Here is a 25,271-nt window from a genome sequence, read left to right as displayed (position 1 = left end):
GTTTTGCCGAACCACGTTAAATATTGTGTCAGTGTGCTTGGCTCTCCTATGAGCAAGTATCAGAACATCACCGGTCGAAATTCCCAACACTATTCAACATGCAGCTTCCAGACCAGAATTTGGGTATCAATGATCATCCAATGGTGATAGTAAACAATTTATTTTCTGTTTCCAAGGGTGCCTGATACATGATGCAAAAGTTATTTCCTCTCTAATAATCTCACTAGTTCAATTTGCCTCCAAACCCGTCTTTAATAACTCATTGAGAAGCCCATTTGCACCTTGAGTCTAATGCATCCTCCATCCTATATGATATTGTAGAAACTGAACGATCCTTCTCATACTTGCCAAGCAATTATCCAGAAATTAAAGATCTAATCTTTGAATAATTTTGAAAAATGCAAGTGAGTGTAAGACTAGAGATCACTGCGTTGTGCCGGTGACCAAATCAAGTACCTTAAATTAAGTTAGCTCCGGAAATTGAGTAACTGTTGAAGGAGCGTGTTGGGGTCTGTGTTTTAGATGCGGGTCTTGTGTCTTGACCAGTTCTGGTTTGATATAAGGTCTGTAATGGTGGTGGTGAGTTATTCATATAACGATAACGTACGAACTGAGTTGCCTTGTGCGGCAATGCCTTGCATGTTTCTCAGGAGAATGTCTCCTTGCAGGAATCTTCCCGGGAAAATATTGACTTTGAAGAGCATTGGAGAGAGAGAGAGGAGAGAGAGAGCAGAATGCTGATTGATGGCCTTACAGGATGGTTGACAATGTACAGGTTCAGTGGCCCATGCTCTGGTTTTACCAAGGTGAAGCTCAAATCCACACCCGTCTCTCAACTTAACCAGCCTATGGAAATTATCAACAGAATGTTACTCCATAACCACCTTGCACTGCTGTCAATCCTCATCCCATAGCCATATTTGATAGAAAAATGGTTGAAGAGGGGAAATGCGGATGCTACTAAACTATTTGTTCAGTGGTTTAATTAACTCGCCTCCAAAGGAAGCTGCATGGATGGAAGTTTACTCTTGAATTGCAGAGGAAACTCACTGATTTCAACATCAGTGCAAGCTTTTTGAAAATGATGCAAGTCTACCAGGGAGGCAATTCTATTGAATACTATTGGCTGCTCGTGGCTACGTGGTGGGGCTGTGTTTAAAAAAAAAATTTAATTTTTAATTAATTTTTAGATTTTTTAGATTTTTTTAATATATTGATATTAAAAATATATATTTTTTAAAATTATTATTATAATATATTAAAAAAAAAAACAAATTTAGTCAATTAGCCAACCCTACACGTTTCACAGGGAAAGGAACAAACAGGCTCTAAATCTCAATCTTCTCATCGGTCGGTAACTTGTAGTCAATTATCGAACTCGAAAGAAACCAATTCCTTGTGGAGTTTGGATACATAATTAAGCCTAGCTTGTCCTATTCAGTTCGGATTTACATTTACCTTGAGTCGGTTCAGCCTTTATAAAAGAAGGCAGAGTGACAGAGTCTACGTGTGAGTTGATATTAATGGTGAACAGAAAGAAAAACATGACAAAGGGGAGAAGAAAAACTAGTCGTCATGAGTTTTTCAAGTACTTTCCCAAAGATTTATTGACAGAAGTTCTTGCTCGCGTGGCCTCTGCATCGATTTCAGATCTCTTCACAGCTAAATTAAGCTGCAAAGAGTTTCTTGAAGCAGCATCAGAGAACTATATTTTTGAACACATCACCATCGAGAAACTCCCAGTTATTCCTTGGACGATTAGCCACGGTGCCTCCTCTTTCTTGGCCCGTTGCAAGGAGAATGGGAACCCTGAAGCTTTATTTAGACATGGGATGGTCGAGTTCTTTAGTTCCAACAAACCAGAATCAGGATTCCAACACTTGAAGAACGCGGCCAGAAAAGGGCACGTAGAAGCAATATACACATGCGGTGTCATCCTTGTATGCCATGGCGGGCAATTTAAACAAGAGGGTATAGAACTGCTTTCTTCCCTGAAGAACCACAAATCAAGACACCGCACAATTAAAGAGTGTAGAGACAAAATAAAAGGGATTCTTCAAAGCATGTGGATTGACAGAGGGGAAGCTGGTATTGGACCAGAAGAACCCAAGAGCCATGGAAGAACCTGCAACTGTAGCAAATTTAACAAGAGAGGATGGATTGATGAGGAAGAGTACACTACTTGTGATTATTGCGTATGGGATCATGAGGCAACTCTGTTTTGTAAAATTCTAAGGGCTAGAGGCTTTGGAATATCATAATCATTGTATTCATCCCTAATCCTAACAAGGAATTTCCCCCCAGAAACACCACAGTATTTGGTGCTGCTAGTCTATATCTATATATAATAGCACAAGTATTGTTTTTTTTTTTTTTAAATCAATTGAAAATCTGTACTGTAAGTTTAAGTTTACAAGATATATTGATTGAATTGATAGGAAGAACTAGGGAAAAAGGGAAGGAAATTGTTTATCATTCATTATCAAAGCCCCTTTAATTATTTTTAAAGTTCGTTGATATATTGTAAAATTATATAACCAAACATGTTTCTATCTATTACGACTCCGTGGAATATTAACCAAATACAATACATGTTTTCCAAAATCCTCTTGACAAAAACTAACAAGGAGGACAATATTAGTACTTAAACCAAAATAATAGGACCAAACTGCTCACCTATAAATATAACTCAAGAAAAACACACAACTTAAAAAAGGGTTTATGCAGGGCTTTGCTTGCTACAATCATCTAGCACTTTCTCCTCCGTCTCCTCCAATGGAGACTCAAAACTGACAACAATAAACCCAAAATTTCCCAATTCCGCCCTTCCCTTTCTTCAACATTTCCACATCAAAAACAATGCTAAAACTCCTCTCTTCCACTTCTCGCCAAATTCACACCCACTTTACATCCCCATGTCTCCGGGTCGCCACCGAGTCACAACCGAGCTCCTTTCTGAAGTCTCTGAGTTTACTCACTGGGTTGTCTCAGAGGGGCCATAAAAGTCCCATTTTTTATCAAAGGGCCTTCTTTTGCTCTGATTCTTCTTCCGGAGATGGCGGCGATGGAGGTGGAATTGTTGAGGTGGAGGTCAGAAGTGGTGCCAGCGAGACGGAGGCTGAAGGTGGAGCTGCGGATGCCAGTAATTCCTCGGCTATTGTGCCTACTAGTCCTAGACCAGAGGATTATTTAACGGTTGGTTCAATAAAGTTCTTAAACCTTTTTATTTTTATTTTGGGGGGTTTTGGGTATTGTTTGGATGCTGAAAAGGTGTGGGGAAGTTAGAGAAAGTGAAGGAAAATGGTGGGCTTTATGTGTTATTTAGGGTTTTAGATTTGAGTTTAGTTTTCTTAGGAAGTGACTGAAATTGGTTTTCTGTTTTGTTAGCAATTTGTAGAATTTGATTATGATAACGTTGTTTTGCATTTTGAGGTTTATAATCGTGCATTGGTTTGCCAAAGGTACTCTTTTATGGCATTTCTGATATGATTATGTGATTTTTTATAGTTTTTGAAGAAGAGAATACAATAGGGTGGATAGGAGTAAGCTCTACTTGTCGAATTGCGCTGGTGTCTTGGAAACTGTTTCGGCTTGTTAGAGATGGAAGTTCTATTGGTTTGGTAATGAATTGGAGTCTAAACATGAGGTTTTGAGTTTTTTCCCTTGGGTAATAGGATTGGTTTATGAATTGTCATTTCAATATAAATGGAGTGTGAGTTTTTTAGTTTAGGAAGTGACTAAAAAAGTTTTTTGATTTGTGTGGTTGATTAGAAGTGGCATTTGCATTATGATTCTGCTGTTTAGTATCTTGAGGTTTATAATTGTGCATTGGTTTGCTATTGCTAGTTTCTATTTTGGCATTTATGGTGTGATTTTGTAATTGCTAGCGAATATGGGCATTGCAGAAGGGATAGAATATGAGTTTAAAAAACTGTTAACGGGATGTTCAAATGGCAATGAAAATGAATGGACAAGTAGGCTCGCAGGCGAATCAGCAAGACCAGCTGGATTAGTAGTGGAAGGGCTGCTTACATGGATGGATCTATTACTGTGGGTCTTCTCCTACCCGTATTGGATAGAACATGTTCAGTTTACTACTATCGATTTCACAGCTACCCTCATGGCAGTGCCCAGTTGAATCTCTTAATATCAGCATTATGCAAATCCTCAGCAAGCATTTTGCGCTCCTTATCTTAGAAGTCTTTATTTATTCAGACACCTGCTGAAAGATAGATAACCCTGAGACTATCAGGAATTATTGGATGGAAAATTAGATGATAGAAATTTGAGCTTAAGGAGAGGATATACTAGGGTGGATAGCGTTAAGATATGTTTTTTGAATTAAATTGATGTTATAGAAATTGTTTAGTCTTGTTAGTGAGGGAAGGTTTATTAGTTTGGTAATGAATTCGAGTCTAGAGACTGATTCAGTCTATAGTGCCAAAATTTTTATCGGGACTAGGCAGTTTTGAAGGATTAAATTGTAAAATGCATGAAAAGGACACTCTCTTCTGCTATATCTCAAATGTTGCAAGTTATTGATCCGTAGAACTTTGTTTTCCTGAATGTGATTCATATTTCTATGATTACATAGTGGTAATTTTGTGAATGTTTTGAGACTGATTTTGGTTCTATTTGCATTTGAGTTGACCTTTACTTATTTTTCTTTTGGCAGGTGCTGGCATTGCCATTGCCACATAGACCTCTTTTTCCTGGTTTCTACATGCCAATTTATGTGAAGGTATAGCATGTTTCTCTATGCTTTTAGATTTTTCCTGACATTTTGGGACTCTGTTAACCATGCAAGTAACAGAAAAGAGTAAAAAAGGGCTAGTTCTTACCCTGTTTTTTCACATCATTTTTTGCTAATATCTCCATCATAGGATACCATTGTGCGTGTTGATCTGTAGGATTTTTTGAAGTCAAACTTTGAACTTTCAATTTACAGTTAGCTCTTACCTTTGCTCTAAATTTTTGTGCAGGATCCTAAATTATTGGCAGCTTTACAAGAAAGCAGAAAAAGGCAAGCACCATATTGTGGAGCTTTTCTTCTTAAAGATGAGCCAGACACTGATCCCAGTGTTGTAACTGGATCTGAATCAGACAAAAATATATATGATCTTAAGGGAAAGGATCTGTATAATCGTCTTCATGAAGTTGGCACACTTGCTCAGGTGTCTAATTTTGTTGAATTTTTTAATTGTGTTTTTTAGCATTGCCACAAAGAATGGCTACTTCATAATAAATGAAACTATAAGAAGTTTAACCAGTGTCTTTGTCATTTAATCTTTAACATGCTACTCCAGATCACAACTATTCAAGGTGACCAGGTTATCCTTATTGGTCATAGGCGACTTCGGATAACTGAGATGGTGAGTGTGGATGAACTTGTCATTTTATTTTCATGTAAGCTTTCAAAAAGCATTACACTGTTCTTTTCTTTTATCCCATTAATTGCAAAGTTCTCTATGTTGACATATTATTGGCTGTTGTACAGGTCAGTGAGAATCCTTTAACTGTTAAAGTTGATCATCTCAAGGTATTGAATTTTCTAAATTTTATGACTGAATGTAAAGTACTATTAAAGGTTCACACATGCAAATGATACTCATGCACCTTCCCATCCATTCTCTTGCTTTTCTTGTTGTTCAGGACAAACCATATAACAAGGATGATGATGTTATAAAGGCAACATCTTTTGAGGTTATATCAACCTTGAGAGATGTTCTGAAGACAAGTTCACTTTGGAGAGATCATGTTCAAACATATACACAGGTTTCTTCTCTCTCTAGATTTTCTGTGAAATCACTTTTCTGTGCAAATTTTGCTGTGATAGTTTTACTGGATTCTAGGAATGCTTGTTTTTATCTGAACACTTTGCAATTCTTGCACAAGGGAGCCTTCCTGCAATTACATTGGTTTATCATTTCTTATATTTATTACTATGTGATGATCCTATAGCTGGTTCTCCAGCCTAAGTTACCATTCAATTTCTAGTTTTTGCTGCTTTCGGAAATGCAAACCTATGCTTCTATGCAATATTTGATAGTGATTTGTGGTGGAGGAAGAGAGAAGTGAAACAGGAAGCATGTCAAAGTAACCTGGTTTCCACTAGAGTATGTTTTCCTTTTGAATCACACTGTAGACAAAAGGGGGTTCTATACAATTATTTGTGCTGGTTGGTCACTGTTTCCCGCATGTGGTCAATTTGCAGTGTATTAATGATTGTAATTCAGCACAACCTGGAGTGGAGTTCCATATAGAAAATGTTGAGATGATTATTGATTGGATCAATTGGCTTTTCAAGTTTTCTTACAATAGCTTCTCATATCTCTTTCAATTTTTGCAGCATGTAGGTGACTTTAATTTTCCTAGGCTAGCAGATTTTGGGGCTGCAATATCAGGCGCGAACAAGTTGCAGTGCCAAGAAGTGCTTGAAGAGCTGGATGTAAGTATCAGTAGAAATATAATCTGGTAAAGCTCCTTTTGTCACTTAATCTGGTAAAGCTCCTTTTGCAATTCTCGTGATGTTTAATTCTTTTAGTACATGAAATCTCTAAGACAAAATGGAACAGTGAAAGTGGAATTCAGTTGAAAAAAACTTCATTTGGTATCGATTCCTTTTAGCTTTTGAAAACTTTCTTCTTCTCCTTGTTTTTTCGTGCTTACAAAGATATTAAGATGTGCCTTAGTTTATTAGTTTGTATTACATTATATCATCAACTCTAAAAAGTGTTGAAAAATATTCAAACGAGATTTCGTAGAATTATCTTGACTATTATTAATGAAAGATCTATACCCTATTCATTGATCAATCAAATTTTTTATTCATAGGCGTTCATCCTGTTTTTGTGTTTTAACAGAGGATTCACTGGCAATTAACAACAAGTTACTTTTCAGATTGTTCATGGTAGATTTTGTAATCACTGTCTGGATTCTTTTGTTAAAGGGTAAATAACATTATAGAAAACAGTGGAGTTTACTTTTCAACAAAAAGTTCAAAACAATGCTGTTTTGGTAGTAGTTATAGGAGCACCGTTGAAATTACAGAAATTTAAGCTAAATACTTGCTGCAATTCAAGAGCTCAGTTTTGACATGTGATTTACTTTGAAATATTTTATGCCAGCATTTGTTTGGTGTAACATGTGGATCTTCAAATCCTTTTTCTGTCTAGTGCCTGTAGAAAGTGCACTTCATATTGCTTACATCAGGATATCTTGTGCATTCTGCTGTAGGTGTATAAACGTTTGAAACTCACACTAGAGTTGGTGAAAAAAGAAATGGAAATCAGCAAGATCCAGGTACTCTCCATTAATCATATTTTTACAACTTTATGTATTGAAATTCATTGTTTTGACTCTCATTCATTAACTTTCCGGAGTTGCATTTAGGAATCAATTGCAAAAGCAATTGAAGAGAAGATAAGTGGTGAGCAGCGGCGCTATTTGTTGAATGAACAACTTAAAGCCATAAAGAAGGTATATGGTTGCCTTACATGTTTACTATCTAGAATACCTTATTGTTGTAGATATTTGTTCCTCATCATTAATATGTTAGTGACTAATACAACCAGGAAATGGATTCAAGAAAGTTGCATTTATTTACTTTAGACTTATCTGGCATATAACTTGCCTCATTGCAGGAACTGGGATTGGAAACAGATGACAAAACAGCACTTTCTGGTTAGTTATGCTTTGATTACCTGTTGTTGGAATTGCATGACTGTTAGTTGTGATACACGTAAAAACCTCGCAAGATTACTAAATTCTGAGAAGCTTAAGTTTAGCCAGAACATGGATGTATGGATTACATGGTGTGGCTGTATTAACTCTGAAGCCCAAGGCCTGCTGCCACTATTATTCGTATAATTCATAAGTCTGAATGCTTTGTTTGTTTGCTGACTGTCCTAAATGGTTATAATCAAGTTTTTATTTGTTTGTTTTAAATATTGCCCCTGGCCATTGCATTGATCTAGATAAAACCTGTTGTAGCTTTTATTTGTATTGGCATCCATTTAAATAATTTATGCTTCATTACTACAGCAAAGTTCAGGGAAAGGCTTGAACCAAACAGGGAAAAAATCCCAGAACATGTTTTGCAAGTTATAGAAGAAGAGCTCACGAAGCTGCAGCTTTTAGAGGCTAGTTCAAGTGAATTTAATGTCACTCGTAATTATTTAGATTGGTTGACTGCATTGCCTTGGGGAAATTACAGGTTTGTTTCTCATTTAGCTTGGTCCTCGTAAATGCCTCAAGGAAAAATAATATATTGCAAGGTCTATTTAATTGAGTTGTTATGGTAATTGATATGTTTGAAAAATTGTTTATTTTTTTTTTGTTGTTATTATTGGGTGAAGCGATGAGAATTTTGATGTTCTACGGGCACAAAAGATCCTTGACGAAGATCATTATGGATTAACTGATGTTAAGGAAAGGATATTAGAATTTATAGCTGTTGGAAAACTAAGAGGAATCTCACAAGGTTGGTTTGACTTCATTGTCGTCAATCTGAATGTCTGCTAGTAAGTAGCCTCAAAATGTAATTTCTCATTTCTTGCAAACACATTGCAGGAAAAATTATCTGTCTCTCTGGTCCACCTGGGGTGGGTAAAACTAGTATTGGGCGTTCAATTGCACGTGCATTAAACCGGAAGTTCTTTCGGTTTTCAGTAGGAGGTTTGTCTGATGTTGCTGAAATTAAGGTAGTTAAATATTTTATTTTTTTTTTAATTTTATTTTTCAGCGAGACAATGAGCAATATGCATCATAACATCACCCAGCCAGCATCCAGGGGTTCCTCTTTTTTTTGAAGAACACTTTTAACTAACTCAATATTACATCCAGGGGCATCGTCGAACCTATATTGGTGCAATGCCAGGAAAGATGGTGCAGTGCCTGAAAAATGTGGGAACTGCTAACCCTCTTGTTCTGATCGATGAGATTGACAAGGTAGTTTCAGTTGAAGGGTCAATTTACTTTTGGATTTGGTGTCACTGTTTCCATTTCTTTTCCCAAATATTTCTTTCGTTGCATTAATATAAGCTATATTGAGATCTGCAATGGAAAGATGAATCATTCATGATGATGAATTGTTTTCCTATTGCTGAGAATGAGTTTTCTTATTTGTGGCAGTTGGGAAGAGGGCACACTGGAGATCCAGCAAGTGCTTTATTGGAGCTCCTTGACCCAGAACAAAATGCCAATTTTCTGGACCACTACCTTGATGTTCCGATTGACGTATCAAAGGTTGGTAGATGTTGTGATTTGCAGGCACTTTGGTTTTTATCCTGGGCATATTTTCTTATATTGGATGTCTGTTGTAGTAGATAGTGCAGTGGCTAACAATTTTTTCATTTTTAGTTCTGTTATCTTATTTAATTGGAAAAGCTCCACTATTCAACCTTAAAAATGCTTGACATTTGTCATTTCCATGCATCTTTTATATCCATGCACCAAGGAAATAGATGATGAAAAATGATGGGAGAGTTGTGATGACTTTGGAAGTATTTATATGCTTGTTATAGGGTGGTTAGGCGTTAGTCATGCTGTGTTACAAGAATTATACTGCACTCATACACACGTGGTGTCATGCCCACTCATACACGTTATCTCATGCCCAACTTTGGCATTCCTTGTGTTTTAAAGTTTTTGTGTTGGGTAGGAGCCAATAAATTATCTTATTCTGCATTTATTCCTGTTATTGTATTTTGCAAGTTCAATTTGTGCTGTGTTATTAAGAGTTGGAACATGTCAGGTAGTGTTCTGTTTCTTTGGAATTTCCACAGCTTGTTGCTTAATCCCTTGGAAAATATATGCAGGTTCTTTTTGTGTGCACGGCAAATGTTTTGGACACGATACCTAACCCCCTTCTGGATAGAATGGAGGTAGTTTCTATTGCTGGGTATATTACAGACGAGAAAGTGCATATTGCCAGAGATTATTTGGAGAAGGCTACACGTGAAGCATGTGGCATCAAGCCTGAGCAGGTCCCCCACCCTCTCTCTTGATGTCTGTGTGTGTGTGAATAATCTTTCTCTTGTGTGGTATTCTATCACAATGTCATTTGCATGGTAAAATAATCATTAGATGATAGGTCATTTTCAGATGCAATTTTAGCCAACAGATGTAAGGATATTCTTGATACCATATTAGCAAATGTTAATTCCTGCTGCTATTAGAAACTTTTGCTTAATATATCTTCTGCCTTTGAAACTTACTGTACTTCATGTTTCCAGGTTGAAGTAACTGATGCTGCTCTTCTGGCTCTGATAGAGAATTATTGCCGAGAAGCAGGAGTTAGGAATCTTCAAAAGCAAATTGAAAAGATCTATCGCAAGGTTTGTTTAATTCGTGGCTAAACTTGAAAGTTGTGGCTCTGAGAAAAATTCAGTTCATAACTGTCCCTGAGGTTGCCTTTGTCATACATTCCTTGTTCAGGGAACATCTGCAAGCATTTTTGGCATAACACATTTTAAGAATGTCTTGTCTGATTCTTAATTGTTTTTGTCATTGCCTGCCAGATTGCACTGCAACTTGTGCGGCAAGGAGCAATAATTGAACCTGCAGTTCCAGTGGCAGAACTAGATGCAGAAAAAGTTGAAAGTATTGAAACCTCCACAGAATCAGTAGAGGTTAGCAGTAACAAACAAAAAAATGAAACCCTAGAGGAAGCTGAAATTGTGCACACAGATCAAACCCCCGAGGAAGCTGAGATTGTGCAGACGGATCCGCAACCTGACAATGTACAGAGTCCCCTTGATCAACCTACTGATTCAAAGGTATCTGAAAGATAATATACTGCTAGAGAATTTGGTGCCAGCTTTGAGGCACTGCACTTGCATTTTGAGCATGGCTATGATGGAGTCTTATGAAGTCATGTTTGGAATGTTGTTTCTTATTTGCCTTGTGTTTTCTTCTCCTCTCCTTGTCAATTTGTTCAGATCTTGATTGTCACTTTCAAATTTGTGTTGGTTCTTTTGATAGGATACAACTGAAACTGAGAAAATTGAGGAAAGTGAAGGAACTAAGGCAGTTGATAAAGTGTTGGTTGACACATCAAACTTGGCTGATTTTGTTGGCAAACCTGTTTTCCATGCTGAACGCATCTATGATCAAACTCCAGTTGGGGTTGTGATGGGCCTTGCATGGACTGCAATGGGAGGTTCCACCTTGTATATAGAGACCACTCAGGTTGAGCAAGGAGATGGGAAAGGAGCCCTTAATCTTACTGGTCAACTTGGAGAAGTAATGAAAGAAAGTGCCCAAATTGCTCACACAGTTGCTAGAGGGATATTGCTTGTCAAAGAACCTGATAACCTCTTCTTTTCTAATACCAAGCTTCATCTTCATGTTCCTGCTGGGGCCACACCAAAAGATGGACCGAGTGCTGGTTGCACCATGATCACATCCTTTCTATCTCTTGCCATGAAGAAGCCTGTCAGAAAAGATCTAGCAATGACTGGGGAAGTTACACTAACTGGAAAAATTCTTCCCATTGGTGGGGTACGTTATATGAACCTCTTTCTCTCTTGCCATGTTTGCTATCCTTCTCTTTTTAGTGATTACTAACATCTCTCTCTAAGTTTTAGGTATGTACAGTAGTGGATGTTTATCCTTGGTCATCACCTAGTTTTTGCAACTTATTGAATGGTTTTGTTTTATGCCACTACTTGTCATATAACTGTATTTTTCTTTGTAACACATTTTTGTGCTCCAGTAAATGTGGCATTCAGATGTTTCTATGAACTTCTGAGAATTCTTGCGAATACAGAATTTTGAAAAGTGACAACTTGTATAGTAGGCTGTGGCTGGACCATGAAATTTTATTTTCTTCAGTCTGTAACTGATTGAAAGCTGTATCGTATTTAGTTTGTAATTCTAAAAACTCATGTACTTCCTTTCTCGTGTGACAATCAGGTCAAGGAGAAAACAATAGCGGCAAGAAGAAGTGAGGTGAAGACCATCATATTCCCATCAGCAAACAGGCGAGATTTCGATGAGCTTTCACCTAATGTCAAAGAAGGCCTTGATGTCCACTTTGTAGATGACTATGGCCAGATATTCGAGTTAGCTTTGGGATATGATGAGAATGAGAAAAAGTAAACCCTTGTGCTTCTTGAACTAACAGTTTTCTGGGTCCCCAGTTGAAGTGTATGTGTACTTTGAGACCCTTACTGAGAACGAGACCCAGTTTTGTCCTACATTGTTGGATTTCTCATCAGGATGGTCTCAGAACAAAGCAGAGCTGAGATTTCAGCACATGGGTGGGAGATGTCATTGTTTCTTTACTTTTCAAATTAGTGTAAATTGATACCACCCATTTGTCAAAAGTATAATTCTTTTTGAGAACTGTACATTTCGATACCCACAAAAGAGCCAATAATTGACAGCTTAGTTGTGTTTTTCCTCCCTCCCCAGACTCTGATACATCGACAGGCATCTGTTTCCGAGAAAATTACCTTGGACAATTATTGACAGGTTGGCTAGCAACACTTTTCATTTTCTTGTTTCCATGTAATATTATGTCTGCAGATTGTATTACATGAGAAATCCTATGAACAATTTGCCATGCTTGTCGATGGATGCTCATCAATCTTATGTAGATCATACTAATGATGATTTCCTCAGTATTCATCAGCTGATAGTTGTTTTTTATCTGAGTAGTTGTTGCTCAAGTGATGTTGCCTGATATCAAAAGACCTAGCCTATGGAATCAAGGGGGAAGATTACCTTTCATTGTGTAGCTCAAGGCTCAACGAGGACCAAGCTTCCTGAATTCTTAGGTGAATCAAGATCAAGAAAAGCATGTTTTTCAATCATTGACTCAAATCTATTGCTGAGTGTGAAATGCATACAAAGAAGGCAGCAATGTATCTTTTGCATGCCAAAGGATCTAACCTTGTGCATGCGCATCATATACAAAAAAGAAAAGGAAAGGAAGTAGATCTTTTTTATTCAAAGGGTCCCATACCAATAATTTCTTGAAGAAAAAGGACAATTCTGTGAAGTGTTTTTTTTTTTCATTTTTCCTCCGCAAGTTAAAATCATGCCCTAAAAATCCAAATCCAGTACAAGGTGCACCCTGCAAAGCGCCACCACCTGACAGGTGCACTTATGGAGCCATTCTTATGCCACAGACTGACCCTAGGTGAATCTGGACCCAATGCTAAAATAATTGTGGTCATCATTGGACAGTTATAGAGTGGGTTGGTGACTCTCTGACATCTTGACTGAAGTTCGATTCTCTCTGCACCACACCATATGAGAAAGGTTAAGTTGAGCTCACCATCCTTGACTCCCATCCACAATTCCAAAAGCTATTGTCTTTTCAATTTCAATGGACGGACTCAATCAAGTTGAAGCCTTCCAGCCACGATCAATCTCAGCACTGCATAACAAGAGTGCAGATTTCACATTAATTTACACAAATTCTAGTAATATTCGAAAATTTTAACCATTTTCTATGGTTATTTCTTGAAAATCTTAGCATGTTATGAATACTTTCTAGGGGAATTTCATGTCCACCTTATTTATCTGGAAAGTGGAAAGAACCGTACAAGCTTTTGAAAAGAAAAGGAAATTGGCTATTGGGGTTTTCCCCTCTTATATTCCTAGTACTTTCATTCTGTTAATGTGTTTGATTGCTTGTCACCTATCAACAATATCCACACTTGACTACGTAAAAGGTTTAGGGATCTGAAAGCTCATGTGTGTCTGGAGAACATATATATATATGATAAATGACTGATCGATCTTTTTATAATTTCCCATCATGAGATTATGAATTTATTTTCTTTTTGAAAACAGTATCCCCCCTTTTAATCCTCTTTATAAAGTGGACATGCGCAGAAGTTACTTGAAGTCGTTTATATAAAGTGGATGACTAAAATAATTCATGAGAAAATACATTTTTATTCTTGTTCAAGTACGGTTCTAAAACTCACACTAGCTGGTGAAATAAGCTAATAACTAGTTGGTATAGGATAATAAAAAAACCTAATTTCTTTATACCAAAACAACATCGCAAAAACTTTAAATAAAACACATCATTTTAAAGGCCACTTAAAAAAAATAAGTTGGATTAACTTACTAACCCAGAAATTAATTCATGTGATCTATGGCTCAAGTGTCCGAGTCGGCCGGACAGCCTAGCTAGGTGGTTCTTGTAACTATGGACTAGGAATTAAACATGCCTATTTGTCAATCCACAGAAATGTGAAAATAATTTGGACCCACTAAGTGCAACTCGACTGCACGTTGCTCACTTTTCTAGACTAATCCATGAGAGTAGTTATTACCTCTAATCATTGCAATTTATGACTAATCACATTATACAAATATTTTATGCTTTGCGTTCTACATAAGAGGATGGGATAAAATTTAAATATTATATATATATATATATAAATTATTTTGATGTGATTATATTAAAAATATTTTTAAAAAAATAAAAAAAAACTTATATCAATATATTTTTGAGTAAAAAAAGACTTAGAACAACAACAACTATTACGGTTTCAAACAATCTAAATTGCTTGGATTACTGTGCATGACTAGGAATCCAAACGAAAGCAAGGAAAGATGAAAATGTTCAAAGGATCTTCCATGACTAAGGAGATTTGGCAAAGATTTGAAGCCTGACTCAGCTACAAGAATTCCCACCAAAACTCTACATCTTGTACGTAGTTAAAGCATGAAAATTACGAGGTGGATCCCAATAGATATAATGCATGAACCTTCAAGATTACGAAGATAGTGCAACAAAAATAAACCATAAAAAAAGACCCCACAAAGATTTCTTACCCGGATCACCCTCGACATTTATTTTCCTATTATATTGGGGTGGGGAAAACCCATGTGATTTTCAATGCCATAACTCAGCATTCAGCTCTCATACTATTTTAAAGCATATTCCAATCCAAGTGCGAGTGATGATCTCACCGTTTCAAAGAAATGGATAAGGCTAGAGACTCGAGAGACCATTTCGGGTCATACTTCCACCATGCCCTAGAGAAGAAGAAGAAGAAGAAGAAGAAATGTATTGTGTATAGGTCATTTTCAAGCCATGGAAGAGGTGGCGACGAAATTGCTAGTCGAGACCATCATGCACATTCTAAGATCTAATTATGCTCTGCAGAAGAAAGCATATGATTATGTCACAAGCATTTCTATAGTCAAAAGGTAGAATATTTCATTCCTTCTTTTGCGTTGTGCCTCTTCTTAATTTTCTTCCCATAAAAGCACGCCTATGTGGGAATCGAGAGGAGCAATATGTCAGCCATTTTCACTGTTTTTTGGACCTCCATACGTGTATAATGTATAGTAGGCGCCTAACAAGCATTATCCATTCCTTGATTAAAAAGGATTAATAATTAGCAGCAGCCATTAGCATATTAATCTAGTATCTAATTCCTCTCAGACCCCCACGTGTGACTTTTGATTAAGAAATATGTTTAGCCTTACCTCGTATTATTGTTGCTGTTCTTATTTTAATCACTCAACATATTGTTCTAACTTATTCTCAGTTAGCATTGGCATGGTCATAGTGGACACTTAAGGATGACCTCTATGTGAGTTTGCTATTACGTTGTTGTCTAGGGTATACATTAAAGTTATTATACATGATATATCTGCTCTTGAATTGGCTCATAGTTGATCCAAAACTATATTATTTCAAGATTTTTTAAAAATATTAAAATGATATTATTTTAATTTTTTTTTAAATCAAATTAGATTTTAACTAGATTATGATTTGGTTGTCAGGTTGATCGGATCACTTTTGGTTAATTATCTCCCATCTATTTTAGTTTAAAAGTTAACTCGAGGTAGGAGTGAGGGTAGGGTTAGAGAATTAATAAGTTGTTAGACTAGATCAAATTTAATAACACTAATTTAAATCAAAAAATAAAATAAAAAATTTCTTAAAATACATATAGATACATGTGAAAAAATCGGTTAAATACTATTGTCGTGCTTAAAAAAAACTACAATTAAAATAAAACCAACTATATTGTTATTTTTAATTTTAACTTATAAGGTATCTTTAATTAGTTTGTTAATATCGAAATTAAGTCATGATTAAACTTATCCATCCATGTTAAATATATTTCTCTCATAAAGCTTCCTCTGGTTTAAAACGACAATGTAGAGGACAATCTCAATGCTAGCTAAATCAAGCCTCAAAAGTGACATAAATGATTAGCAAGGTGTATAAAATTAATTAACAAGGCCTTGGATTTTCATGTGTGTGTGTGTGTACGAGGAGAATTACAACACCATGGGAGCTTGTTGGACGAATAGCGTTCTTGGGAAATTAATTAGAAATATATTTGATGGTGGTCTGTTAACGCTTTTAGACAGCCAATTTCTTTTTATTTCAAATGGAATACAGATTTTTATACCAAGCTAAAATGTAGAATATAAATGGAAATATATTTCAATAAATCATACTTGTAGGATTTGGAATTGGGTTTTACTTGAAAAATGATTCCTCATCATGTTATTGAGTTAATCTACGAATCATTAAATTAATCTCTGATCAATTATATTCATCAAATTAATGTTATTTGATTTTTTTAAAGAATTTCTTGGTAAAATTTGGAATTAGCTTGTCCAGAATAATGAATTAGATTTAATTAAATAAATGTTTTTTCATTTAAATTAAAACTTATTCTATGTTAGATTTGAGTTGTGGGTTTTATATGTTAATATATTGCATCATATTTAATAATTAAAAAAGAAAAGAATAATAAAAAAAAAAAAGGAAGAGGAAGAGAAATTTCAGCATCCCTTGAACCTAATTATGCTAGTAGTACACTAACGTTGACCAGAGGGAGAGATGAAGTGTCATTTTCATTATAAAGTAAGATTAGCACCCATTTAACATAATAATTGGAGAAGGTTTTCTACTTTACAATCTTTGTTTTCCTCTAAAAGTTAACATAAGCAACAATTAATGACTGTAAACTAAGCCATCATGTCATAATTCAAGTCCAAATTGTGAACTCACAAATGTATAGTAATTTGCACATCATTTTGTCACCTTCAAAACTGTTCAATCCTCCTTGTTATTCCACAAATGATGGCCTCAAAAGATGACAATGATGATCCATGCCAATGATAACATCCTTGGGAGTGGAGAAATGGGTGCATGACTTGAAGAGTCAAGCCACCCTAAAATGCTACGAGCCAAAGTTGTTCGAGGAGAGTGGAGTCTTGGAGATTATCCTCCTCCTCTTTTTTTTCTTTTTTTTTTCAATCTTATCTTTCTTTTTGCTTAATTACTCGCCAATTACCAATTACAGCTAATGGATTCCACAACATTACAAGCATGCCCACTTCGTTATATGGAGATATCGGTTTATTTTGATTTATATTGAGTGTGTTTGTTTTTACAGTTAAAAAATATTCTTGAAACAGTTTTATATTTTGTTTACTTTCAATTAGTTTTTTTTAATATTTTTGAATCCTTTTAATATATTAATTTTAAATTTTTATGAGTTTAAATCTTGGGATGTGATGAAGTGAACTTGTAAGACAATGCAGAGAATATATTGTTTAATGAAAAAAATTAGTTTTAAAAAACTACAAGGGGGTTAACAAAAATATGTTTGAAATAAATTATTTTTTCTTACAATAATATAGTAATTCATTAATACCAAGATATGAAGGAATATATAATTATTTTTACATTACAATTATGTATAAAAAAAATCTTTACATCATCACCAATATTAAAAAAATCTTCTAAATAGCAAGTATGCAACCCTTATACTTGTGCTGTCTTTTTATAAATTTATAGTGAAAACAAAATTCATAAATTGCACATACCAATAGATTGGATCTTTATTAAAAAAAGATCTAGAATATATAGATTGATCACTAGTCAAAATTAACCCTCGGCAATTCCTAGAAAAATAGAAGTGTTTTGTGATGTGTTGACGATAGAGAAGATTAATAGCTTTTTAATAGTTATGGTAATTTTTTAAAAATATTTGTTGTTTAGAAATTAATTAAAATAATTATTTTTTTATTTTTTATAATTTATTCCTAACATTAGCACATCAAAATAATATGTAAAAAAAATTAACTTGGAACAAAATAAAAATATTCAATATTTTTTAAAACAACTTTTTGATTGTAATAACAAATACATTCTAAAGTATTTTTTTTCTTAGAATAAATCATTTTTTTTTCACTCAAAATAACAATCTATGATAAAAGATCATAAGAGAAGAAGAAAGCATAATTAAGATTATCAAAACAAAAGTCAACTAAGGGATTTCCTTAGGAATGATCATAATCGTATAGACAATGAAGAAATTGCACTCCAATGGTCGAAGACACTCAGAAACACTAATCTTGCCACTTCACTAATACGTGGCCATCTTGCTCAATTCTCTCCTAGAGAGGAAAATTAAGGTATGATCTCATGAGATTGTGTGATTGGCAGCACCACCTTTTGTGCCAAGAAACTTTGATAATGCTTAGCTCACTATTTTTAATTCTTTTTTGGGTTTAAAGTGTTGAGATCATCAAGCACCATGTTTGTTTTCAATTGGTTCTCTTTTGAATGTTGTTGTATTATCCATATGAAATCTTTCAATAAACTTTAATAATCCAAGTTTTGATGTTTAAAATCTTATGTTAGAAGTAAAGTTGATACATGTTTGATTGAATTAATTCCTAGTTGATTTATTTAAAATCCGATAGTTGATTCAGGTATGCCTACTTGATTTATTTAAAGCCTAACTTAAATTAAATATGAAATTGATCCATTAAACCAAACTAAATTTAATAACAATAATCTATATATATATCATTAAAATCTCATTCTTCTAGTGTTTTTTTTTTATCATTTTCAAGTTAAAAATAAAAATCATGGACTCCATTAAACTCCAATTGATCTAAACATCTTGGACTACTCTTCAATTTTTATTGAGGTGATTTTTATGTTGAAGAAAAAAGATAGATTTTTCTGTTTAGGGCCAAAAAACAAAAGGAAAAAGAAATTCGGCACGAAGGACAAAATTTACATCTAAATGATAGATTAGAGGTAAGAATGTAAAGCCCTATAATTTAAGGACTAAATTGAAAAATCCTAAACTGTAATGATGGCTCTATCACTTTCTAATAAAATACTGGATCATCACGATACAACTATAGAATAATCATCTCTATCTACCACCAAATAAAATAACTCCTTACCACGTGTGCTCAGTAATCAATATTTTAAAGATGTCGGCTGATCCATGTTAATTACCTAAGCAATTTTGTACATTTCTTTGGGGCCCACCAAGATTTTGATAGTCACTTCGTTTAATTGCACCAAGTTTTTGCAATTTCACCCTTCATTTCCATAATTTATACCATATTAAATAAAATTAAATTCGATTTAATTTATAACTCGGGTCTGGGCTGGTTTGAAATCTTTATTAAAACGATATCGTTTTAGAGTTCTTATTTACTCGTTTAAGCTTCGTGCAATTCAGCACGTTGATAAACACGTACCTAGCCATGGATAGATTTATTTAACGTATGATTTGATTCTTGGACGAGATAATCCTAGGTGGTTTTTCTTTTCTTTTTATTTTTTGAAAAAAAGAGGTAAAACAAAGTCTAACGAGGAAGAAGTTGAAAAGGGGACCCAGATCTGCTGACGTGGGCTGTGGGTCAACTACCATTGCGTGGGGTATGTAAATGGTGAGTTGGTGACGGCTTTACAGGGCACTCCAAATGGCGGCTCCATGGCTGCTCATCAGCGGGCCATGTGGATGCCACGCTCTTTGTAAACTATTATTATTATTATTATTCTCATAAATATTTATATCGCAATCGCCATATCAGCCTCTTGTTTTATCTTAAAAAAAAATATTATTTTTTTAAAAAGTGCCTTTTCCACCATTCATGATTTTTGTTGGCAGTTTTCTTTATACTATTTTTAAATTAAAATAAAAAATATCTCATTTATATTTTTTTAAGAGAATATAAAATTATTTTAAAGACAAATTTATTTTTATATTCTTCTGTTTTAATTATCTAAGCAAACATATATTTATTTTTATTTTTTATTAAAAATAATCAAACGTTAGGTGTATATCTTGAATATGATGTGTTTTTTTTTTTAATATAGATCAAATTTCCTATTAAATTTAGATGTTAAGGATTTTATTAACTATGATTCACTTAAATGGGCTAAAAAAATAATCATGGTAAAATATATTGTCTCAAGTCATAATGAAACTCAAAGAATTGAAGGTTTAATAGCATCATAAAGATGTGAAGAATTATTGAATTTAATTTTCAAAAATAAAATACAAATACAAAAGTTTAATGATAGTTACTACATAGGTATCACTACATTAGAAAATTAATAGTTACTTAAACTTCAAATTCTTAACTATATGTCTGCATAACCATTATAATCAACTAGTGAATATGATTAGACTAATTTGTTAATGAGAGCCTAATTCTTATATGGCTGCATGGAACCTTTGTTTTTAAGATAACCTAATATCATTTGACCCAATGATGCCATGCATTACTTGGTCTTGTCATCCTTGATTAAAAAACATTTTTGTTCACACATGAAGCTGTGAATTTAATTGCATTTGTAGCTATCCACTATTAGATTAGGACACCATCATGGACAAGAATTAAGAAATAAAATTCTAAACACGGTAAAATATATTATTTAATACGTTGGTGTAAAAAATAAAAAATAATATGTATCATAATATTAAACACTCATGAAATCAATACTACTATTATATCCAATACAACATAAAAACATTAACAACTAATAGATAAAAAAAAATTCTATTTTTTTTCTTGGCAATTTTTACTTCCTTCAATTTATAATTATCAAATACAAAACTAAAATATCAAGGTAAAAAAAAAACAAAAAAAATGGAAAAAGAAAAAAACAGAGAGAAATGGCAAGTTAGCCTCAAATTGCTCCACATGAGGATTCTTATGTCATAGAGTCCTATTTGTCTACTATAAATTCATGATTGGTTCTCCTAAGGCAATAAACAACTATTCCCTATCCACACACAAACACTTCTCTCTTCCTCTCTATATACTCTCACATTTGCTCTGTTCTCTTTTCCCCTGTTTTCGCGTCCCCTGTTCTTTTCTTTTCTCTAAAGAGCCAATCTTTGCATACACACTGATCTTTAACCTTGAAAGGTTAGTGTATATGTGATCAAGAGCTAATCAAAGCAAATATCTGAAGTGGTGTTTTTGTAAAAGAAACCATGGTTGAAGAACATGTTGGGTTCCATTTGTGGGCTGGTGGTGATAATGGTAATGGTTTTGAAGATTCAGAAGATTTTGAGAGATTGCTTTATGGAAATAACGATAATGACAGTAATGAGCTTGGGTTTGAAGTAAACCAGAAAATTATAGATACACCCAAATTGAGCCATGATCAGGTTTAAAAATGCTTTCTTTTCCTCTTTTTGATTCAAGAATCAAGTTTTCCATTTTCTTTGCTAGTGTTTTGGTTTTGAGTTGAGTTTTTAGTCTCGTTCTTACGTTCATGGGGTGTTCTTGCTGTCTGGTTAATGGTTCTTGGTATACTTTACTTGATTTTCTATCTGAAAATACATTTCTTTTTTATGATAACATCATCAATACTTTTTCTTTATTTCTTTGTGGGGTTTGTTTTTATCAAAGCATGTAATTCTCTCTTTTTATCTCTTTTTTAAGATGTTGACATGCAGAATTTTTCTTCTTCTTTTTATGCCATCTCCTCCTTTTTAGTTAACATAAAATACAATTAATTTTTATGGTGTTTACTGTTATTAATTTTCCTTTATTGAATTTGATTAACGTATTTAATCCATTTTTTTTTTGTTTTGCTTTAATCGAAAGGGTGGTGGGATTCTAGTATATGTTCGCATTCTCTTCATGCAAAATCTCTCCCTCCATTTTCTTTCTTTCCACATGCTATGCGCTATGTTGAATTCAGTTCCTGTCTTGTTAGCAGGATGAGATGGCTAGAAAGCTTATGCAATTGAATCCACTTGGTTTACATCTCAATATAACACCAAACTTGATGAACTCAATAACGAATTCAAACTATACTACAACAGTTGAAGCCGGGGCAACCTATGAATCAAGTGACCAAAGCAGGACTAGCAGTGATTTTGGTCAGCAACCAATGTCCGAGAAGTTGAAGGCCTCCAACTTCGCTGCCACATTTATCAAAATCGGATCTTGGGAGGTAGGTAATAATACCTTCTGACGAAAAGGAGAAATGATTGGGACATCTGTTCCGTTACCATTCGTGACATGAGCGAGGACCCTGGTCCACATGCGCATGTACATGGCCCGGTTCAGTCGTGACTGTTCATAGCATTTCTAGTTAAAACGACTTCTAACATGAATTGCGCGAGCTTTTTCTAATGATATTGGATGAAATGTGTGCAGAGAAAATCTAGAAACGAAGGTGATCTAGTGGCTAAATGTTATTTTGCTAAAAAGAAGCTGGTGTGGGAACTCTTGAAAGGGGGGCTGAAAAACAAGATTGAGATTCAATGGAATGATATAATTGGAATAAATGCTTTAATGCAGGAGAATCAGCTTGGAATTCTACAAATTGAGGTATTTTCAGCTTTTTATAAGGCTTAAATTTAAGTTTCTCAATTTATTGGATCTTCCCATTGTAATGTAGTTGAGTTTTCTGCAGTTAAACCAGCCCCCTACCTTCCATGAGGAAACCGATCCGCAACCACGGAAACATACCATTTGGAAGCCAGCATCAGACTTCACTGGAGGGCAAGCTTCCATTTGCAGGTGAACATCAGTTGTATCATCCTCTTTGTATGATCTAGTAGGTATATGTGGACTTTTTCGTTACAAGATCTAATGTTTTCAGTTGGTGATATTCTATTCTCAGGAGGCATTTTCTTACATTTCCTGCTGGATACCTTGACAAACACTATGAGAAGCTTCTACTTAACGAACCGCGGCTGTTTGAATTGAGCAAGCAGTCTTTTCCAACGCTGAAAAATCCCTACTTTCGTTCTAAGTTTCACGGCTATAAAGGAATCTCTTTCGATTTTAATCGAAGTGGACAGGATATCCACCCCGGAATGCAGTTTAAGTATCCAAATTTTCCTCCACATCCAGTCCAGATTCAGCGTTTTCAACCTTATGGGCATACAGGCTTGTCATCTTTTAAGGAAATTCCTTCACCATCATCAGGTACTATATTGCAGCATATTCAACCACATCTTTTTGTTTAAAATTCCAGTTCTGCTTAACTAACTCTATCTTTGTGGTAACATAGTCATAGATTTTTCGCCTTCAGATACCTGCAATGTCCCCGAGAGTCGAAGGATAGCGCCTTGGGGTCAAGGGATGAGCAATTACACAGATGCTTTAGCAAGGAATCAAGGTCTAGTTCCTGGTGTCCCATCAACTGAGGTGCATCCAGCTGTTCCTTTGCAGAACTACAACTTTACGAGTTCAGGTCAGGTAGCTGAGTTTAATAATAACTATGCAGCTAAAGCTCTGAGTGACCTCGAAAACCAATTGCTTGGTGACATGCAAGTTGGAAGCTACGATGAGAAGTATCATATGGAAAGGGTCCTGTCGCTGAACCAATTAGTCAATCTTAGCGAGAAAGTTAACCCAGAAAGTAATAATGCTTCCCTGGAAACTTTCTACAGCCGAGATAGTAGTGCCGAGGAGAACTTGGTATTTAGTACCGGAGAGAATGCAAATGAAATTAGTGGGCAATTTTATGAGCAGCAGCCAATTACTAGCATGCCTCAGATTCATACTGCCAATCTGCTGATGCCTCAACAATGGAACAACTTGCCCTATGATTGTGTCAATAACCCTAACCTAACAGTCGATGAGTTTGGACATGTTAAAAACTTCAACAGCAGCAATTGGAGCTGAGATGAGAATGATAGATGTAGGAACCATAGGATAGGTGTAAACATGGTATTGCATCAGATTAGGCCATACGTTATTTTCTTTTCTTCCCTTATCTTTTGCCGTTGAAAAATGTAAGCTGCGTCAAACTGCAAATTTTGGAAAGTTGCTGCTTCTAGAAAACTGTTTAATTTTGAAAACTTCAGAAAAACTTTCAATCCCTTTGATTTGCAATTAATTGTTGTTTAGTTTTACATTCCATGGATCCTTGGAAATCCCCTCGAATCATGATTTTGTGAATGCTTCAAGCTCCTAAATTCATGGATGCAATTGGCAAAGCTGCAGATATTGCAGTCCTTAACAGCTGAAACTCGTAAATTACTTCAAGATATCCAGTCCTATGATTCTTGAAGAGAAGAAAATATCCAGTCCCCCATGCGCACCAATGATGCATTGACTGGAGGGTTGAGGGCTTGTAAGTTAAAGAGTGCCCAAATCTCTCCACCTCAAAACATATTGGCAAACAAGCATTCTTCGCGCTCACCGATTCTCAGTGGGACCAACGTAAAAAAGAATGTCAGGATCCCCACGTCCTGAAGCAATGTCCTTGGCCACCAAAGTACACCAAATTATGCTTCATTTACAATCAAAATTTCATTTGAGATTTCCTGGCATGTGTTCTCTGGCTGCGAGATGGAATGATTTCATAATCAAGAATAGATGAAGGGCTACATTAAAGGAAATTCTAGCAATACGCACCGCAAATAATTAAAACTGAAGCATACAAGAAAAAATGTTTTAAGTCATCAGCTGTGAGGTAAAAATGTCAAGACTCGTGATATGTGACCATGATAACAGTCAAGAAGAAATCAACAAAGAAAAAACTCCTCGGAATGTCCTAACAATGCCAGGTTGACTGTAGGCTGGCTTAGACAGCAAGCTAGCGACGAGATTTACCAAAGCCCGTGTGATCTGTGACCATGATAACAGTCAAGGATCACCGCATTCAGAGTCACTTTTGTAAAACACAGCTCATTCAGAGTCACTTCTGTAACACGGCCCATTTGATGTAAGGATTCAAGTCTTCGAAGTTGATGGGGGGGACTTGTTAGCTCCTTCATGTGCTGGTGGAAGATCAACAGATTTGCCAGCAACTTCATTTGCTGTCTGGTTAGCAACTTCGTTTGCCCCTGCTTCCATACTCATCTCTCTATGACTCCTCTTTTTAGAATTTGAGCTTGATTTTTCCTTTTGACTTTCACTTTCCTCTTCCTTTTCTTCCCTCCCCTTGCAGTCATTTCCTTTATTTGACTGGGTTTCAGCGTTTGGTTGTGGAAACAATGGAGGTTCCTGGCCACTTAATCGACAATACACTCTTTTAA

At 35.1% G+C, this 25,271-nt stretch overlaps 4 protein-coding genes across 6 annotated transcripts in view; 3 read left to right on the top strand and 1 right to left on the bottom strand.

Annotated features, from left to right (window-relative positions):
* The first annotated feature begins 1,543 nt into the window (after positions 1-1,543).
* Positions 1,544-2,403, top strand: LOC105125158 (putative F-box protein At1g67623). Its single transcript, XM_011025473.1, has one exon. It carries the CDS (start codon positions 1,545-1,547, stop codon positions 2,259-2,261), a length of 717 nt encoding a protein of 238 aa, XP_011023775.1. The 5' UTR covers position 1,544; the 3' UTR covers positions 2,262-2,403.
* A 314-nt stretch (positions 2,404-2,717) lies between these two features.
* LON1 (lon protease 1) lies at positions 2,718-12,636 on the top strand. The gene is made up of 20 exons (XM_011025472.1): positions 2,718-3,195; positions 4,676-4,741; positions 4,983-5,174; positions 5,307-5,372; positions 5,498-5,539; positions 5,653-5,775; positions 6,350-6,448; positions 7,237-7,302; positions 7,393-7,479; positions 7,644-7,683; positions 8,044-8,215; positions 8,358-8,482; positions 8,572-8,702; positions 8,845-8,949; positions 9,133-9,246; positions 9,819-9,986; positions 10,236-10,337; positions 10,521-10,778; positions 10,984-11,502; positions 11,917-12,636. Exons 1-20 carry the CDS (start codon positions 2,860-2,862, stop codon positions 12,100-12,102), a joined length of 2,997 nt encoding a protein of 998 aa, XP_011023774.1. The 5' UTR covers positions 2,718-2,859; the 3' UTR covers positions 12,103-12,636.
* Positions 12,637-21,012: 8,376 nt separating this feature from the next.
* Positions 21,013-24,123, top strand: LOC105125156 (uncharacterized). 3 transcript variants are annotated; one of them, XM_011025470.1, is made up of 6 exons: positions 21,013-21,434; positions 21,992-22,228; positions 22,435-22,608; positions 22,694-22,800; positions 22,904-23,211; positions 23,297-24,123. In XM_011025470.1, the coding sequence occupies exons 1-6, from the start codon at positions 21,258-21,260 to the stop codon at positions 23,911-23,913; spliced, it is 1,620 nt and encodes a 539-aa protein (XP_011023772.1). In that variant the 5' UTR covers positions 21,013-21,257; the 3' UTR covers positions 23,914-24,123. The 3 variants fall into 3 exon arrangements, with proteins under 3 accessions (XP_011023772.1, XP_011023773.1, XP_011023771.1); XM_011025471.1 differs by having other exon boundaries at positions 21,989-22,228; positions 23,318-24,123; XM_011025469.1 differs by having other exon boundaries at positions 21,989-22,228.
* A 499-nt stretch (positions 24,124-24,622) lies between these two features.
* Positions 24,623-25,271, bottom strand: part of LOC105125155 (antigenic heat-stable protein) — a 2,505-nt gene continuing 1,856 nt past the window's right edge. Inside the window, exon 4 of the mRNA XM_011025468.1 lies at positions 24,623-25,261. Within this exon, the coding sequence (XP_011023770.1) occupies positions 24,967-25,261 (295 nt within the window). The 3' untranslated portion in view covers positions 24,623-24,966. The remainder of the gene's footprint in view (positions 25,262-25,271) is intronic.

The sequence above is a fragment of the Populus euphratica genome, unplaced genomic scaffold, assembly GCF_000495115.2.
Source record: "Populus euphratica unplaced genomic scaffold, PopEup_1.0 scaffold28.1, whole genome shotgun sequence".
NCBI classification, from domain to species: Eukaryota; Viridiplantae; Streptophyta; class Magnoliopsida; order Malpighiales; family Salicaceae; genus Populus; species Populus euphratica.
The sequence above is the reverse complement of the archived record's forward strand: the minus strand, read 5'-3'. Positions and strand labels throughout refer to the sequence as shown.

Excerpts from the sequence above, each read along its gene's own strand:
- LOC105125156 (XM_011025469.1), top strand. The coding sequence starts at position 21,258 with ATGGTTGAAGAACATGTTGGGTTCCATTTGTGGGCTGGTGGTGATAAT. Across the intron at positions 22,609-22,693 it reads TTGGAATTCTACAAATTGAG|TTAAACCAGCCCCCTACCTT; the intron begins GTATTTTCAGCT and ends AGTTTTCTGCAG. Across the intron at positions 22,801-22,903 it reads GGGCAAGCTTCCATTTGCAG|GAGGCATTTTCTTACATTTC; the intron begins GTGAACATCAGT and ends TTCTATTCTCAG.
- LOC105125158 (XM_011025473.1), top strand. The coding sequence starts at position 1,545 with ATGACAAAGGGGAGAAGAAAAACTAGTCGTCATGAGTTTTTCAAGTAC.
- LON1 (XM_011025472.1), top strand. The coding sequence starts at position 2,860 with ATGCTAAAACTCCTCTCTTCCACTTCTCGCCAAATTCACACCCACTTT. Across the intron at positions 8,483-8,571 it reads ACTAAGAGGAATCTCACAAG|GAAAAATTATCTGTCTCTCT; the intron begins GTTGGTTTGACT and ends AACACATTGCAG. Across the intron at positions 10,779-10,983 it reads ATCAACCTACTGATTCAAAG|GATACAACTGAAACTGAGAA; the intron begins GTATCTGAAAGA and ends TTCTTTTGATAG.